Genomic DNA, 13,757 nt, shown 5'->3' with positions numbered 1-13,757 from the left:
CTTAGAAATTATTTTTATTTACTTATCCCACTGTTCACTTCTCTCTCGTGGTATGTCCCTAAAAAGAATATTTGTGTTTAAGAGCTGGTTGTGAAGATCAGGGGACCAAGAGTGGTTGAGCACTACCTGAGGCAGCAAAGGAAACATCTGCAGGAGCCAGTAACCACCCCTGGGAAGTATGTCAGGCAGCTGGCGCCTGGCTGGCTCCTGAGGCAGCTCCATCCGTCACGTGAATGGCTTCTCTCATAGGGCACCTTTCAATGGTTTATTTACTCTCCTATGTAGAAAATGCTGAGTGTTACAATATACGGTCTGGCTGGCTTTTGTCAGGAAGCTGGACACCTCTGTCAGGTAGCCCTGTGGGAAGTAAGTGCTTGCAGAGTTATTAGCTGTGGAATCACACAGGTCTTATTGCTCTCTCCAACTCCCTGAAAGGAGGGTGTAGAGAGGTGGGGGTCGGTCTCTTCTCCCAACTCACAGGCGACAGGACGAGAGGAAATGGCCTCAAGTTACGCCAAGGAAGGTTCAGGCTGGATATTAGGAACAATTTTTTCACGGAAAGGGTTCTCAGGCATTGGAATGGGCTGCCCAGGGAGGTGGTTGAGGCCCCATCCCTGGAGGTGTTCAAAAGACAGGTTGATGTAGTGCTGGGAGGTCTGGTTTAGTGATGGTGATGCTTCTTGTTTGTTGTGTGGGTTTTTGTCAGTTAGGTTGACGGTTGGACAAGATGATCTTTAAGGTCCCTTCCAACCTAGAAGATTCTGTGATTCTGTGATTCTGAGGTCTGGCCCCTCCTAGGGTCTGCTTGCTTGGAGGTGTAAGGGGAGGGACTAGGTAAACCATGGAAAACACCCTACTAATAGGCACTGGTAGGATTCTCAGGAGGTCTGGTTTAGTGATGGTGATGCTTCTTGTTTGTTGTGTGGGTTTTTGTCAGTTAGGTTGACGGTTGGACAAGATGATCTTTAAGGTCCCTTCCAACCTAGAAGATTCTGTGATTCTGAGGTCTGGCCCCTCCTAGGGTCTGCTTGCTTGTAGGTGTAAGGGGAGGGACTACGTGAACCATGGAAAACACCATACTAATATGCGCTGGTAGGATTCTCGAATTTCTGCCATTTTCTGTTTGTCTGTTTTCTTCTATTATCATTTACATTACTGGGAAAGTAGAAGTATGGCAGGCAGAGGGTTTTGTGGTGGTGTTTTTTATTTTCATTATCAGGCAGTGCTGCAACATAGCTTGACACAAAAAAAAAAACTTCTTAAAAACGCTGTGTGAAATTAAAGACAAGATATTTTTGTGAACCTCCAGTCTGGTCACCATGCCAACATTGCTCTTTTTCTTAAATCCATATGCTGATAGTTTTCATTTGTTTTTCCTGGCAAGTTCAAAGGAAAATTTCTCTTCAAACTGTGTTATTTTTTCTATGAAAACTAAAGTACTTACTCTCTCGATTTCTTTCTTTTCTCCCTCTCTCTTTTTGCACTGACATAATTAATAACAGAGTAATGTATGTACTTGCCATGAAAACAGTCTAGTCCTTTGGTTTACTACACTTTCACAAAATTTGGGATGTGCTGACAGGCCTAATTAATATGGTTAGTATACTTTTTAGAGGTGATAACTGGTGAGGTAAAATGCATGTGTGGATATGCATGTTAATATGCACCATGGATGTTCTCACTACTATAACAAGCTTCTAAAAGACTGTCTTCCTTTTGAAAAGAATTTCCTCATTTTAAAATCGCTGTAATGCTTCCAACTAAATAAACATATGGGACAGCTGCTGTTAAGGAAAGCAATATATAATGTAGACAAGGGCCAGAGAAGTGAGCTTTCACAGAAAATCTAGTTAGTGCTTAGTTGAAAGGCTTTGCAGATTAATATAATGTTGTTATCTAGCATAGCATGGATGCCTCGGTGTCATTGTAGACTTCTTGACTGTGATTTTATAATGAAGAAATTTTAAAAAGACTTACTTGTCTTGCTCAAAGTGTTTTAGGCTAATATATGTGAAAATACTGTCTGTCCTAACTCAGTCTGGTTTGGTTTAAGTCTTGCATACATACGCCATAAGGCTTGTTTTCACAGAATCACGTAATGGTCAGAGTTGGAAGGGATCTCTAGTCTGACTCTCCTGGTAAAGCAGGATTGCCCAGGGCACATCACTCAGAATGGCATCCAGACGGGTCTTGAAGATCTCCAGAGAAGGGGACTCCACGACCTCCCTGGGCAGCCTGTCCGGGTGCTCTGTCACTCTCACCATAAAGAAGTTTTTCCTTATATTTGAATGGAACTTCCTATGTTCCAGCTCATGCCTGTTACCCCACGTCCTGTCACTGTGCACTTGTAGTGGTAGGCTCCCATATTTTGGTAGTCTCCCATATTTTGGTCACATCTGGTGCTTTGGGGGAATGCTTTACCATGGAAGCCCAGCTGTATCCTAGATGTTGATGCTTTGTCAGAAGATGATTAAAATCTTCAGCAAAATAAGTGTATTAATATCAAATTCAAGTTTAGACCATCACTTGAGTACATCAGAAGACAGTGCCTGATGGAGAATTCATTGAAGTTCCCCAATGACTTGAAGACCTGACTCTCTGTGGCCCAATAAAATTATATAAAAGACTCAAGGCTTTACTGTAGGGTTGAGTTTCTTGTACATAAGACCTGACTCTCTGTGGCCCAATAAAATTGTATAAAAGACTCAAGGCTTACTGTAGGATTGAGTTTCTTGTACAAGTCAGTGATATAGGGCACTTGAAGTTAAGCTTGTTCTTATATGTATTGCTGCTTTGCTGAGGGCTCTTTCTGTATGCATGAGCGTTCTTGTGGTTTCACTGCTAGCTGCATCAGATGCTTGTAAGGAACCTAGAAAAGAAAGAGCAGGCCTGGGAGAAGCAGTGCTAGTGCTACAGAAATCAAAGGGGAAGGGAAGAACACATAGCTGTTTCAGAAGTTGCTGGCAAAACTGTGGTTTGTTTATCGGTAAAATTGATCAAAAAAAGTGGTTAAACTAGCTTTCTTGCACATCATAAGCCCAGCAAGTACTAAAGTAAGATTGTTTTTTTTGATGTGTCTTTGAATTTCCTTTTAAAGAAACATTTGCAGTGCTACAGCAATATATTTTTAACAAGCAAGCTAATCTGGGCCATTTCATGGTATTGGCTTTGTGTGTGCATCTTGCCACTCTGTAATGTAGGAGAATGATGGAAATTTAAATTATTTTGAGTGAAAATAAGCCACATTGAGTCTTCCAGCACTGGTTAAATCAAACAAAAGTACTATCTCATTAAAAAACTTGTTTTTAATAGAATGATCCCAAGGGTCTCAGGCAATAGCTTTTTATTTCAGAGAAGTTGAAAGATTTTAAAAGCTAAGGTCCAGGTCTCTGCTAATATAAGACAGCTACATATTCTCAGTATTTTTATTTCAACCGTTACAAAGATATTATTCAATACTAAATTACAAATTCTGTGGGTTTTTAATTTAGTAAGTTGTTTTAGAAGATAAGTTCTCTTGAAAAGCCTTTTTTTTCATCTTGATGTCAACACATTTAGACCAGACTGATGAAGATAATTTTTTTTTTGAAAGATAGTCACTGCTTTGTATGCACTTTCAGGTTGTCTGCTGGTGTGAAAGATCCTTGATAATATTGCAAATTTATTGGCAGACTTCAGTTTTACGTTTTCCTGTACTTCAGTGTTAAATAGCCACTTGAGGAGTTAAATTCATGTTTCTGAAAGCTGCAGCTGTAAGTTGTCAGTCATAAACTTTGGGTTGACATGAAAAACAGTAGTACTGAGAATAAATACAAAAGTGTACCATTTGCTTACAGGAATGGCACAGGAACATCTTTAGAGTTTAAGACCACTGTAAACACATTTTCCACAAGCCAGCCGTATGTTTATAAATTTGCATATCCATGCTTTACCTATGTTAAGTGAGTGGTTATTTGCAAGGTTGGGACCTAATACACAAAGGTGATACATGCTGTAAAAATGCTGTAGATAAACGGTTTTTAGTTTTTCAGTGCTCTGTTCAAACAGAATCCTTAACTCAGAACCATGTTTCAATCTGACTGTCTAGGAGGGGATGTGAAAACCTGTACGTAACCTATAGTTTGAGCTCCTGTGCTGCACAGAGGATTCATGTAGTGGTGATTGTGCTATCAGAACTGACTGTTCTGTATTGTTTTAGGCATCTATTTGCACACCATGTAATTAATGTTTATTACATTATAATATTTAATAATGCACACGTGCTATCAGAACTGACTGTTCTGTATTGTTGTAGGCATCTATTTGCACACCATGTAAATATGTATTAATGTTTAAAATAAGGTGTACTTTCTCTTTAGGATGTCAGTGGGCTGGGGACCTTAGTCATCATTAGTGAATATTAGTTCATATTAGTTCCTCCTTAGACATCCTTTTGGCAGAACCTAGGTAAATTTCTTCTGTATTTTTGAACAGAGCTGAAAGGAAGGATGTGGGCTTGATGCAGGCATCGCTAGATACGTGTAGGGGTTTGGCCCTTATTGTATTTGAGGTCAAACTAAAGAATTGCAATTGTCCTCTGGGTTTGGAATTGGTGAGTGTAGTCCAGGCCCCACTGAGCCCAGGGGAATTTGTGCTGTTGACCTCAGGGGACCAGGCTTTGGCATCGGATACATGAATATTGACTTAATTGCTTTCACATTTCTAAGGTTTGTAAGACTTTCACCTGGACGCCCCATTATTTGTGGTGATAAAAGTTTATGGGAATTACAAGTTTTTAAATTAGAATGTGACACCCTTGTTCTTTAGTGTAGTGTCTCAGGAGAATCATTTTATGCGTGATGATGTTATGTGTCCTCCCTTGTAACAATCTGCTATTGAAGTGGTGGGTAATTGTTTGAGGTTCTCTTTTGGTCAGAAAACCGATACCTCAGCAACAAATAAAATACCTCTTAAAATAATGTGATGAAGCTTGGTTGAAAGTACCCCACAATCTGGGTGAGGGAATTTTTTATAGGGAAGGCTAAGTGAGAGTCCGCATTAATTCTGCAGTGGAGAAGAACTGAAATACTTCTACAGAAACACAATGTTTCTTCTTGAAACTTCCTAGGTTTCAAGCAGATTTCACACATGAATGAGGTTCTTGCTGTGAAGTGTGTAGTTATGTAATGTTAGGAAACCATTTGTTACAGCTTTTGTAGTGCAGAAGCCAAAAGGGGAAACCCCCCCATACCAAATATAGGGTGAGGTAAATATTGAAGATGCATAGCTTCTTTTGATGTTGCTGTGGAAGCCATGAAGGTGTTTTTTCTTTCTTTCTTTTTTTTCCCTTGGTCTTTTTGATGGTAAGATGCATAGCTTCTTTTGATGTTGCTGTGAAAGCCATGTAGGTGTTTTTTCTTTCTTTCTTTTTTTCCCTTGGTCTTTTTGATGGCAAATGAGATGGAGATTGAACTAGGAAAACAGAACTGAAACTAGTTCAGTTCATTTTTCCCCTTGGAAACAAACTTCTTAACTCCTTCAAGCTCAAGTTGCTTACAAAAAAGAGAAGATGACTTTATTGCAGCTTTTGCAATATCAGTACACCTTTTAGAATGGAATTTGCCAAATCTTAAAGGAGTGGACTGATAATCTGAGCAACAGGCAGTCACCTGCCTACATATACATGTGAAAAATAGTGTTGCAGATATCCTGTAGTTAAAATCTAGCTGTATGTGTATGGAAAAAAATCAAACATCTGTACCTAATATGTGCTACAATCTCTTTTGTACCTAGTAAACAATTTTTTTCTTATTTACATCCTTGCAAGACCTGGAAATATAGGCCTTGTGCTTCTTTCTTGAAAGGCAACCAACCATTTCAGTTATAGTCGAGGCAAGTCTGTTTTACAAAATTACCAAACAAATGCAAATGTATTTGAATCTTTTGAAAAACACAAAACCCAAAGATGAATAAAACATGGTCCTTGTGCTTAGTGATGTTGTAATGCTATCCTGTTCTAAATTAAATCCCAGGCTAACCTGTGCTTTGTGGATGTAGACAACCATTTCATCGAGCTGCCAGAAGACCTACCCCAATTCCCAAATAAACTTGAGTTCATTCAGGAAATTTCAGAGATACTAATGGCTTTTGGAATTCCGCCTGAGGGAAACCTTCACTGCAGTGAAAGTGCCTCTAAGATGAAGAGCCTCAGAGCATGTGACCTGGTTTCTGATAAAAGAAACGGGAACATAGCAGGATCACCTTTGAATTCCTATGAGCTGCTAAAGGAAAATGAGACTATTGCAAGACTCCAAGCACTTGTTAAAAGAACAGGTGTAAGCCTAGAAAAGGTAAGCTATGAAATTATCTGCACTCTGTTTCAACCTGCACTAGCAGGTGGTCTGAACTAATGGTCCAAAGACTCTGTTTGTCTGTCTTCACTAGAAAGAACTTCATGTTAATATGTTCACAAACCTTGTGAACATCTGTAGAGACAAGGCCAAGATTGTGGGGGGGTGGATGGGATTTAACGCCAGAACATCTAAGGAAACCTTTGACTATCCCCTAAGTGTTTCTTTGCCAAGATAATATGTTTAAAAATACAACTTGCCTTGTTAATTCTTGGTTTTGAGATTTATTCTAAATTTGCACCGCTTTCTTGTGATTTACATGGCTGAAACTGACATCTAAATAATTCTGAAGTTGGAGTCCAATCTTGGTTTCTGTAGGTATCTTTCTTCCTTCTTGTGTGTAGAATATGTGTAATTTTGCTTGTATATAATATGCTTGCCATAGGGATACTGTGATTCTTTTTCCTGGTTGATGTTGTAAAGTGCATTAGTGTCTGACTCCCAGCAAGTGAATGTGCACAGCTTGTGGTGACCCCCTAGTGGGATTTTTTTTTGGCGATCAGAATTGGAAGAAAAAGTTGTTCCCCTTTACCTGAAAGAACACTGTGGGGTTTTTGAGCCTTTGTGGAATGGAATGAAGATTTTCTCAGCAAAGGTTTTATTTCTTGCATATTTAAATTATCTTCATCAGTTTGTAATTTCTGAGCCCTATTCCTATCCATGTGACTCTAAGTTTTGCTACAGGTGAGGCCAAACAGATAGAAATTGTGTGACCTACCATAGGGTGGGAAGGGAGCTGCAGGGGGAGGGTTACAAGAAGAAGCTTTCGGTTACTAGACAGGATCAGATGCTGAAATCAGCTCTGCTCCTCTTCTGGGGTTTTTCTTTTGCATTGTTTTCTTGTTCAGGGGAGAATTGGTAAGAAGGTTTTGTTCTTTTGCTGAATGGATTGGGAAGTGATGGGAGAAGTACAGGTCTTTTTTAATTTCTCATAATTAATTTCTCTTAATTTTGCATGTTTAGGCCTTATCTACTCTGTGCTCTCTTCCATAATAGTTAAAGTCCCATTTTACTAGCCTTTTGTGTGATGATAAGAGTGTATAGGTTATAACTGTCAAAATTTTCTTAAATATTTAAATAATTTTAGAAACCTGCTTAATACCAAATACACAGTTAATGGAGAATATACAGGTGCCAAGCACTACTTATGGGAGGCAGTTAGAAGAAATGGCTCAAGAGCAGAGCTCTCTCCAGCTGAGAGCATATCTGTAGGATGCTATTTATAGCCAGCCTTGGACTGCTATAACCAAGGTGCTTAAGATGGGACAGCTGCAGCAACTGCATCATTGTGCAGATCTAAGCTCTAGATATCATGTCTAATGATGTGTGGTGGTGTCTCTTATAGTAATTAACAAAGGCAGGGGTAGCAAATGTGTATTTAAACTGACTGCTTGTGGCTTTATTTTTTTTTTCTAGATACTCAATTCCCATCAAAACTAGTATCTGAATCTCATATTGCTCTTTTCATAAATCTTAGCCCACATGTTAACTGAAAATGCATTTCATTTCGTTAAAGATTGCTCTTGGCTGTGTAGTGATGAGTTGTACGTTATGCTGCTAAGGACTTAGGTTAAAGGAAATTGATGACTAGACATGCACAGCTTCTTTTTACTGTGCCTTTCTCTCTTCATTTGAAAGCTGGTGTGTATTCAACTGTAGCAGTACTAAACCTGGACTTTTATTACACCAGACAGAAATGGGTGATTAAAGGGTAAAAGAAAGGAAATTAAGTATCTGGCATATGTGAACATGTATATGGTTGTTATCTATCCTTTTTTTAATCTAATGCATATCCAGTACAATCAGTCCTAAAGTAGGTTATGGTTCATTATTGAAATTAGAACTTCTATAGACAAAGGTTTCTTTCTAGATTTTTTTGATGTTACTGTTTTATTACTGTGCTTGAAACTGTTAAGCGTTGTTTGATTGAAATGTTGACTTGAGGAGTAGCAGCTGAATGGCAGATTAAGACCTTGTACACCTAGAATACTTGACAAAGCAACAATACAAATTCCTTTTGTATTTCCCTTACTTTCTCAGTTGGAGGTGCGAGAGGAGACCAGTAGCAAAAAAGATCTTAAAATTCAGTGTGATGAAGAAGAATTCAAGATTTATCAGCTGAACATTCAAATCCGTGAAGTTTTTGCCAACCGCTTTACACAAATGTTTGCAGATTATGAAGTATTTGTCATTCAACCCAGTCAGGACAAGGAATCATGGTTTACAAACAGGGAACAGATGCAAAACTTCGATAAAGTAAGTTGTAATAACAAGATATGTCAATGTGAAAAGTAGAACAGTGTTCATGCCTAAGACTTATTTATTGGGCCATAAAATGTTCTTCCTTAAATTTCAGTGTTCCCCCCAAAATTCACATCTTGTATATCATGTGCAAAAATATATATGTACACACACTTAGAGAGATAAAGACACTCCTTTTAAGGATAGATGTAGAAAATACAGCTTGCTGTAGAAAAATAACTTAGCCTCATTTTATGGGTAACCTCTACATTAAGGTTAAGTAGTACTAGTGAAAGTTATGGGTAACCTCTACATTAAGGTTAAGTATTACTAGTCAAAGTTATTTATTTATTTATTTATTTTAACCAGAGGAATTGCTAAATATGTTAATGAATAAAGCCATGACCCCACACAACACTTTCGTACATGTGTACCAACTGTATCCCTAGCTCTTTTCTAGGCAAACACAAGATCCAGTTCGTCAGACTTTACTACCATCTTCTTTACTGGATATCAGGTGTTTGTCAGTAGGATAGTTCATGTGGGTGAAGATTATATTGCAGCGCTGCCTGCTAAAATGCTAATTTGATTCCTATCAAATCGTATGAAAAGATTCTCATCAACTTCATAACTTCATAAGCCTTGAGCCCAGCCAAAAGTACATAATACCCACACCTGTGATACTGTTGTTGTGGTTTGCTGGCATTCTGTTGAAATTTATAGAAAACTAAGGAATTTTTAGAAAACTACAGTTTAATAATTATTGTGCTATATAGTAGGTGGTTGCCGTGAAATTGAAGATTTCATATAGACTGCTTATTTCAGAGGTAGAATTGGTGTGTATAATTAAATTAGGCTTTAAGTGGCACTGAAGCAGTTTAGTACATCCTTGATTAGAAAAACTGGCGCTTTTGGTGGCTGTATGTCTCTCTACAGACTCCTAAACACTCTTATCTCTCTTTTTCTGTTAGGCATCTTTCTTGTCGGACCAGCCTGAACCTTATTTGCCTTTCCTCTCAAGATTCCTGGAAACCCAAATGTTTGCGTCTTTTATTGACAATAAGATTATGTGCCATGATGAAGATGATAAAGACCCTATTTTGAGAGTATTTGATTCTAGAGTGGATAAAATCAGGCTGCTAAATGTTAGGACACCAACTCTGCGCACATCTATGTATCAAAAGTGCACAACCATTGATGAGGCTGGTAAGAGTAATAAGCCACTTTCTTGACAGTTAAGGAAATTAAACTAATCAGTGCTGTTTGTTGTAGACATTAGGTTAAAGTTAAGTGATGATTCATGCTTTGAAACCTCCAAAAAAAAAAAAAAGACCAAAAAAGCTGAGGTGTGGGAAAAGAAGTGTTACATGGGAAGTTGAGAAGTGAGATCAAACTCGTGTAAAGTTTAATTGAACTCAGCTGTTTTCCTGCATGCCTTTGTGTGAAAAATTTTTGAGTTTAAGAAGACAAATGTCTTCCTCCTTTTGGAGTCAATTTTTTAATTTATTTAATTGACTCTTGTACTAGTGTACCTGTTGATGTCAGTAAGAAACTCCCACCTCCTCTCTTAAATTAGAGATTGATTTTAGTTGAGGATGTGTGATTATAGATACACGTCTGATGAGACACCGTTAAAAAAATTAACTTTCTTACTATTTCAGAGAAATCTATTGAATTAAGGCTAGCAAAAATAGATCACACTGCAGTTCACCCACACTTGCTGGACATGAAAATTGGACAAGGGAAATACGAGCTTGGGTTTTTCCCCAAGCTTCAGTCTGATGTTTTATCCACTGGACCAGCAAGCAACAAGTGAGTAAGCTGGGAAAAATGGGTGCTGGATCTTGATGAGATCTATAGAATAATACTAAAGCAGAGATGCTAGAAAGCAAATTAAACATCTTTCTTTTTTTTAAAGTGAGAACAAATCAGATGATGCGGGTGGTTTGTGTGTGGTGGGGTTTTTGTTATGTCGCTTGTTCTTTTCTTTCTTTTTTTATTTTTTTCTAAATATCTGGACTCCCAGAAGCCAATTGACTTAAGAAAGCCCTATTATGTTTGAGGTTATAGTTGATGTACTTTGAATTACTCATAATTACTGTTGATATAAAAGCAGATCTCCTTACTGGATCGCAGTTAAGAGGTAGCAAATATTTTAGGATGTCTTCTTAAAAGAACTTTGAGGGAAGACGAAAAAGGTTTCAATTGTAACTGGACATAGTCAAAGAATGAAAAAATACAAAGCAGTGTAATCTGATTTTCTGAAATACATTGGTTGCCCAATGTTGCATTCTTCTACAGAGATTCTTTGTGTGTATTTGCAGCTGCACTTTATCTGGTGTAATTTATGTTGATATGTTCAATGTACGATAAGAAAGAAAATTATTTCCCCCATTGCTGCTCCCCCTTCACCTGACTCTTGACACTTGCTTAGTAATATTCCTTCGTCTCTAGGTGGACAAAGAGAAATGCTCCTGCACAGTGGAGGCGGAAGGACAGACAGAAGCAACACACAGAGCACTTGCGTCTTGACAATGATCAGAGAGAGGTGAAAACTGTTCAACTATAGAGATCTGATTATTTTTTTTTTTCTTGATTGCCTGAGCAATGCCCTGTAACCTTCACAATATGTCCAGACAGCTACTTGCAGTCCATCTCTGATACAAATGAAGTTTCTGGCCCTTAGCAGACCAAAAATACTTAGTTTGCTTATTCTAAAAATTATGTCATTTTTACCCCCTCTCAGGACTAAATTATTTCATTCTACGTGTAGGAGAGTTCCTGAAAATGTCATCACATGCTTTAAAAAAAAAAACAAAAAAACCAAAAAAAACCCCTAAAAAATGGTGGTGGTGGATGGAAGGAATTAATCTTAACAGTTTTTAGCCATGTATTTCCTGTCTCTAATTAACTTTGTCACCCTACGCTGCTTCTGCATATTTGATGGAGAAAGATAACCACCTCCAGAGAGTGATTACTATCATCCTGAAATCAGAAGCATTGCCTTTTGATGTTGCTGCTTTTGGGTTTTTTGTTGGTGTTTTTTCCTGTAGGCCATAGAAGAAGTCTTAAAATGGCAAACTGACACACAACCTCATGGGTGGGATTATGAGCCCACCCGTACTGTCAGGTTTGTGTCTGCCTGTTTTCACACAGCACGGTTTGATGCTGATTTACCCACTTTCTGAACCAATAACTTCTCTCACCAGTGCTTCTACAGCTGATGCAATTGTTCTTTGTGGATGAAGGGATTTTGAAAGATCTGGGTGATGTGAACTAATTACAGTACAGTTTCTGATTCATATGGTACAGACTGCAGACTGTTACAGTAGGTGGTGATTTACGGGTGATTCCAAGAATAATCTGGTTTAAAATATCAGAAGTAATTTTTTTTTTTTTTTTGTAAACTCAGAGCTTTACTTCTGTTTAAATTTATGTTGTTCATTGAAGACAATATTCTCTTGCCTTGTTAAATATTTTCAGAAAAGCTTCTTGGAATTTTAAAGTAGTCTTGTGTCTGTTAGGATAGTGTTGTCAAAATCAATTATCTTTGTCTGTCCAGTTCATTCTTTTATGGTGGTGATGACTTTAATTGCCTTTCCAGTGTACTCATTTCCAGAATTTTCGTGTTGGTTTGTTAAAATTTGTTGAAGTATAGTGTCACCTATGTCATCCATAACATTGTAATAGAAGAATGTCTGCATAATAAAAAGAAGAAGCTACAAGTAGTTTCTGGCTTTGACATGTTCCATATGTTCAGATAACTCTAAAGTACTTTTTACTTAGAAGTAACAGAAGTGAAGAATAGTTTATCTGTAACCTCATTACTTTTAACAATTATGATGTTTAGCACATGTAAACTTCTGAGATTTCAAATGGGTAAAAGGCAAAAATCTACTATTAGTCTCTGGATTATTTTTTTTTTTTGTCTGTTGTGTTTTTTAACTGATTCTTCACATGTTGATTATCTTGTAGGAGTTACTCTGTCATGAGGCAAATAATTTCTGAGGAATAAAAATTACAAATACATTACAAATACAGTGCGGGGACCAACTGCCATGTTAGTCTGTGCTGGTGTTTTAGGATTTTATGTCGTGTGTTGTTGATGACATAATACTGATTGGACATTGGCCCCCTCTCCCAGGGAACCAGAGACTTTCTTATTAAGTCTGAAAGAATGGGGAGGGAGCCCTTCTGAGATGAACACCGGGAATCGGGCTAAGCAGGAGGCAGTGGTTTCAAAGTGCAGTGTTGAGAGTGTTTGACAAATTAAAGCTTTGGGGCAGCCAACAAAAATATGTGGAATTGAGAGTTAGTGGCTTTTAACTTGCAAGTATTTGTGCCCAGCGAAGGGCAGAGTTTACACCAATCCAATGATAGAACACCATATTTTATTTTTTCCTTTCAGTTTCATTACTTATGAATATATTATTTTTTTAGGTTGGATGCTTGGGAGTTCTGCATTGTATTATGTCTTCACTCTTTTCCTTTTCTATTTTGCATGCTTGCTTTTATTACTTCATATGTGCTTACCACTTTCGCTTTACATGGTCTGCTTGGCTTTTTGCTACCAACTTGTCCTACCAGCACCTGGACTTTTCCATGTCAGAGCTTCAGTTGCAGTTATGTTTAGAGTGGGACCAGCATGATTGGCCCTTCATGCCCTCTATAAAATCTGTCTCAGAGCGTTATCTGGTATGTCAAATGCACAATATAACTGTAATCATACCTCTGGATAAAGATGCATAATGTATGTATCATAGCTCTTTAGTGCAAGGCTGATGGAGAAGGTGTGGTTTTCCCTCTTTGCAAAGAGCATATCATGTTTGACACATGTCTGTTTACTGACAATTGGTTATTGTTTCAGTGTAAGCTAGAGAAGTTACCTATTAATCTGAAATTTTTACTAATCCTGAGTATTCTGTCAATGCCTGTAGAGGACTTCATCACTTATTCACAGCCATGCCCCAATCAGCCTGTGATCACCTGTTTTTTTGAAACATTTGTCATATTATTCTTGTCTCTGTGGTGAAGACAATGGCAAATCCTTGATGGCAGTAAGAGGAGCAGAAAAGCTTTTTCAAGTATAGTGAGTTCAGGAAATGATTTTGCTCAAAAATGCAGGTG

At 37.9% G+C, this 13,757-nt stretch overlaps 1 protein-coding gene across 1 annotated transcript in view; it reads left to right on the top strand.

Moving 5' to 3' along the window:
- Positions 1–13,757, top strand: part of DENND5A (DENN/MADD domain containing 5A) — a 59,213-nt gene that overhangs the window by 21,064 nt on the left and 24,392 nt on the right. The window contains exons 7-11 of the mRNA XM_014966449.1: positions 6,012–6,329; positions 8,430–8,645; positions 9,602–9,836; positions 10,292–10,442; positions 11,085–11,178. Coding sequence (XP_014821935.1) covers positions 6,012–6,329; positions 8,430–8,645; positions 9,602–9,836; positions 10,292–10,442; positions 11,085–11,178 — 1,014 coding nt within the window. The remainder of the gene's footprint in view (positions 1–6,011; positions 6,330–8,429; positions 8,646–9,601; positions 9,837–10,291; positions 10,443–11,084; positions 11,179–13,757) is intronic.

This window comes from Calidris pugnax, unplaced genomic scaffold, assembly GCF_001431845.1.
Source record: "Calidris pugnax isolate Ruff unplaced genomic scaffold, ASM143184v1 scaffold26, whole genome shotgun sequence".
In the NCBI taxonomy this organism is placed as follows: Eukaryota; Metazoa; Chordata; class Aves; order Charadriiformes; family Scolopacidae; genus Calidris; species Calidris pugnax.
Note: the sequence above shows the minus strand (reverse complement) of the source record. Positions and strands in the feature narration are given on the sequence as shown.